Here is a 4,702-nt window from a genome sequence, read left to right as displayed (position 1 = left end):
CGGCACTGGGCTGGGGACAGCGGCACCGGGCAGGGGACACTGGCATCGGGCTGGGGACAGCGGCACCGGGCTGGGGACACCGACACTGGGCTGGGGACACTGGCACTGGGCTGGGGACAACGGCATCGGGGGCAGGGGACAGCGGAACCGGGCAAGGGACACTGGCACCGGGCATGGGACATCGGCACCAGGCTGGGGACACCGGTACCGGGCTGAGGACAGCGGCACCGGGCAGGGGACACCGGTACCGGGCTGGGGACGCCGGCACTGGGCTGGGGACAGCTGCACCAGGGGCAGGGGACACCAGTACTGGGCTGGGGACGCCATCCAGAGGGATACTGGCACTGGGGACACCAGCGCCGGACCGAGGAGYGCAGATGCTAAGCCTGGCACTGGTACATGGGCTGGGGACACTGGTACCAACCTGGCACTGGAACCGGACCAGGGGACATAGTCCAGGGGCTGGGGACACTAGTAGCAGCTTGGGGACTGGTACTGGGCAAGGAGGACTCTGGGCCAGGGGTTGGGGACAMCAGCACCAGCCTTGGGGACACCAGTGCTGGACCAAGGGGACACTGGGCTAGGGATTGGAGACACCCATACTGGGACCTTGGGGACATCAACACCCACCTGGCACTGGTACCCGGCCGGCGGGGACACAGGCTCGGGGATGCCCGGGCCGTGTGACGCAGCCCCCGGTGCCGCAGCTCAGGGCAGCTTGTTCGGCGAGGTGCTGGCCACTGCCTCGATTTATTTTCTTAATTATATACATTTATTATTATTATTATTATTATTATTATTATTATTATTATTAAATTTTATTTATTTATTGAAGCTAGTGGATTTTTTTTTCCCTCAGCGCTCATCCTCACGCGACGCCGTTGCCAAACAACTCGGCGGCTTCCTCTTTCCGTCCCGCCGTCAGTCTTTCCATCTGCTCCTCTTTTCACCCCCCCCAACCCCCAGCCAAAACCCTGTTTTTCCGGCCGGCCGGCTTTTCCCGCGCCCCTTGCTTGTCCCCGTCCTCCCATTGCAGTGAGAGCCTGTGATTCCTATTTATTTATTTATCTATCTACTTACTTATTTATTTATCAACCTATCTATTTATTGTTGTTGTTGTTATTATTATTATTAATTATAATTTGAGGCAATGGGAAGCAGCGATTTCTCCATGCCCCCTTTTTTTTTTCATTTTCCCCCCAATGGCTCCGCTGGGAATAAAGTGTTTCCTTACATTTATTATCATTATTATTATTATTATTATTATTATTATTATTGTTATTATTATTATTATTATTATTATTATTATCCCCCCCCCCCCAAAAAAAATATTCCACCTGCCCCAGCATTTTTTTTGGTGATGGGTATGGAGGGAAGGTGCCAGTCGTGCCTGGGAATGGCCACGGGAATCGGGCTCAGGGTTTTCCCGCGCCTTGGCGGTATGTTTTCTTGCAAGATTCTTTCCAGGGAGCTTTTTAAATTATTATTATTTTTTTAATATATATTTTATAATTATTATCCTAATTTTGTTTTGGTTTGTTTGGCTTTCCCCGCCGCCTCTCRCCCGCAGCTACCGGGGTTTGACGCTGCTGCTGACCTTCCTCTGCTACGTCTGCTACCACCTCTCCCGCAAACCCATCAGCATCGTCAAGGTACCCGGCGGGCGCCCGCGCCGCGGCCCGGGATGAGCCACGGGGGGAGCCCCTAAACTCCGGGGGCGGCGGGCGGGAGGAGAGGGAAGACGACGTTCCCGCCGCCTCCCCTCTCCGCGTCCGTCCCCCCCGCAGAGCCAGCTGCACCTCAACTGCTCGGCGGCCGGCTCCGAGCGCCGCAACGCCTCCAACGGCACCGGCGACTGCAGCTGGGCGCCTTTCGGTAAGGCGCCGCCGCGTCCCGACGGCCCTAAAGAAGTAAAATAAAATATAAATAAATAAATAAATAAATCCCTCCACTTTTTCTTTTTAAAAAAATTTATTATTATTATTATTATTATTATTATTATTATTATTATTATTATGGTGCCATTTTCCCCACGACACAGCCTGTTCCGCTGTTTGTTTGCTTATTTATTTACTTTCTTTCATTTATTTCCCAGACCAGGATAACTACAAGGAGCTTTTCGGCGCCTTGGATAACGCTTTCCTGGTGGCTTACGCCATTGGGATGTTYATCAGGTATGCTCCAACCCGCCTTGCTCCGGCTTTTTTTATTTATGTATAAATTTTTTAAATTTTCCTGGCCTCTTTCCCTACCAGCTTGGCTTTGTGGGCTTCCGAAGCTGGTAAATCCATATCGTGTTTTTTTATTTCTTTCTTTCTTATTTTTCCTCTTTTTTCCCCCCCTCCTCTCTCCTCGGATCGCAGCGGGATTTTCGGGGAGCGGCTGCCGCTGCGGTACTACTTATCCGGCGGGATGGTGCTGAGCGGGCTCTTCACGGTGCTCTTTGGCCTCGGCTACTTCTGGAACGTGCACGTGCTCTGGTACTTCATCATCGTGCAGGTGAGGCTGGCCTCTTCCTCCGGAAAAAATAAATAAATAAAATAAAAATTACTGCCGGGAACAGCCACGGAGCTTTTCTCCAGGAGGAATAAAAATAGGGAAAAARTAAAAATAAATAATAATAAAAAAACCCCTGCTGGGCACGGGAGGGATCGGCGCGGCGGGCGGTTCCCGGGCCGATTTTGCGTGGGCGCCGAAACTGCCTGATCCTCGTTTATGCCGGATCCGGTTGAGCCGGGTCGACGCAGCCAATGTTTGGCAACGGGTGGAAAGGTTGGCACCCGCCCGCGGGAATGCCGCCGGCCGCGGGAATGCCGGCTGCGGGAATATCGGCCGCGGGAACGCCGCCGGCCGCGGGAATGCCGGCTGCGGGAATATCGGCCGCGGGAACGCCGCCGGCCGCGGGAATGCCGGCTGCGGGAATATCGGCCGCGGGAACGCCGCCGGCCGCGGGAATGCCGGCCGCGGGAATATCGGCCGCGGGAACGCCGCTGGCCGTGGGAACGCCGCTGGCCGTGGGAACCGTCCCGGCTTGGCCGGCCGCGATTCCCGGCGCGAGCGGTCTTTTTCCCGCTGTGCGTCCGGCCGCCTCGGAGGCCGGAGGAGCCGTCTCGGCCTCCGCGCTCCCGGCCCTTCGCCCGCCAGATCTGCAACGGGCTGGTGCAGACGACGGGCTGGCCGGCCGTGGTGGCGTGCGTCGGGAACTGGTTCGGCAAAGGCAGGAGGGGGCTCATCATGGGMGTCTGGAATTCGCACACTTCCGTCGGCAACATCCTGGGCTCGCTCGTCGCCGGCGTCTGGGTCTCGTCCGCCTGGGGTTTCTCCTTCGTCGTGCCCGGCGCCGGCATCGCCGCCATGGGCATCGTCTGCTTCTTCTTCCTCGTCGAGCGTGAGTTCGCCCGGACGCTCGGCGGCGCGCTTCCGCTGTACCCCTGTACCCCGTGCGCTCCGTGCCGGAAAACCACCCGGGAAACCCTTTGGGGTTTCTTTTTTTTTTCCCCCTCACCCTCCCCATAAATCCTGGCGCGTTTCCGCGAGCGCCGCCGGTTCCCGGCCCCRCGGTTCTCCTCCGGCGCCGGGAGAGGATTTAGGGGCCGGCGGCCGCTCTCCTCGCAGATCCCGAGGACGTCGGCTGCAGCCCGCCCCTGCACCACGTGAGTCAGCTCCGAGCCGGCCCGGGCAGCTCCTCCGCGTAGAGCCCAAACCGAGCCAGGAAAAAAAATATATAAATATATATTAAAAACCTCCAGGCTYGGGGAAAATAGGTTTCTGTCGATGCAGCGGCCGTGCGCGGCCAAACGCTCTCGTTTCAGGCRGCGTCCGGGGAGAAGGACGCCGAAGGGGCGATGGGCGACGACGGGCCGCTCGGCGCCTCCAGCCGCACCAGCCTGGACCGTTCGGAGAGTCCCAAGGAAGCGGCCGAGGAGCCCGAAGCCATCAGCTTCCTCGGGGCGCTGCGGATACCCGTGAGCTTCCGAACGCCGGCGGCGCGTTGCCGTTTCCTTCCGGCGCGCCTTGCAAACGGGGCGGCCGGGAAGCTCCGCGACCGGCTTCCTCGCCGCGACGTCTTCTCCTGTCCTCCTAGGGCGTCGTGGAGTTCTCCTTCTGCCTGCTCTTCGCCAAGCTGGTGAGCTACACCTTCCTCTACTGGCTGCCCCTCTACATCGGCAACGTGGGTGAGTTTGGCGGCGGGGCGGGCGCCAGCGCCGCGGCCGGCTCCCCCCCCCAACCCCACCGCCACCTTCGCCGGCGCTCACCCCCTCTGCCCGCAGCCCATTTCGGCGCCAAGGAGGCGGGCGACCTGTCGACCCTCTTCGACGTCGGCGGCATCTTGGGTTCGGCGCCCGGCGAGCCGGGAAACGGCGCGGGAAACGGCGCGGGAAACGGCGGCATCCCACCCACCCAGCCGTCCCCACCGCGCCGGGCTTCGGCGTCGTGGGCTGCCCGCGGCTCTCGCTGCTTTTCTTAGCCCAAGAGGGTGGTTGCCGACGGTGGAGGAGGCCGGGGCGGCGGCGGGGGGCACTCGGGAACCCCCCTCCCCGTAAGGGGGAGAGAGGCGGCGCTTGGCTAAATCAAAGCTCTTCGCTCCGCTGGTTTTGCCCGTCGGGGTGTTTCTCTCCCTCCGAAGAAGGAGGACGAGGTCAGCGGCGATCCGGCTCGGTTCGGAGTGAACCCAAAACCGTGGCTTTTTTTTTTTTTTTTT

At 59.3% G+C, this 4,702-nt stretch overlaps 1 protein-coding gene across 1 annotated transcript in view; it reads left to right on the top strand.

The window, feature by feature from the left end:
* The window catches only part of SLC37A2 (solute carrier family 37 member 2), a 10,465-nt gene that overhangs the window by 3,470 nt on the left and 2,293 nt on the right, over positions 1–4,702 (top strand). The window contains exons 3-12 of the mRNA XM_085318147.1: positions 1,571–1,652; positions 1,788–1,875; positions 2,096–2,174; positions 2,364–2,499; positions 3,145–3,388; positions 3,616–3,653; positions 3,813–3,965; positions 4,085–4,175; positions 4,272–4,467; positions 4,578–4,639. Coding sequence (XP_085174273.1) covers positions 1,571–1,652; positions 1,788–1,875; positions 2,096–2,174; positions 2,364–2,499; positions 3,145–3,388; positions 3,616–3,653; positions 3,813–3,965; positions 4,085–4,175; positions 4,272–4,467; positions 4,578–4,639 — 1,169 coding nt within the window. The remainder of the gene's footprint in view (positions 1–1,570; positions 1,653–1,787; positions 1,876–2,095; positions 2,175–2,363; positions 2,500–3,144; positions 3,389–3,615; positions 3,654–3,812; positions 3,966–4,084; positions 4,176–4,271; positions 4,468–4,577; positions 4,640–4,702) is intronic.

Source organism: Rhea americana, unplaced genomic scaffold (assembly GCF_003343005.1).
Source record: "Rhea americana isolate MKP2758 unplaced genomic scaffold, rheAme1 scaffold_522, whole genome shotgun sequence".
NCBI classification, from domain to species: domain Eukaryota; kingdom Metazoa; phylum Chordata; class Aves; order Rheiformes; family Rheidae; genus Rhea; species Rhea americana.
Note: the sequence above shows the minus strand (reverse complement) of the source record. Positions and strands in the feature narration are given on the sequence as shown.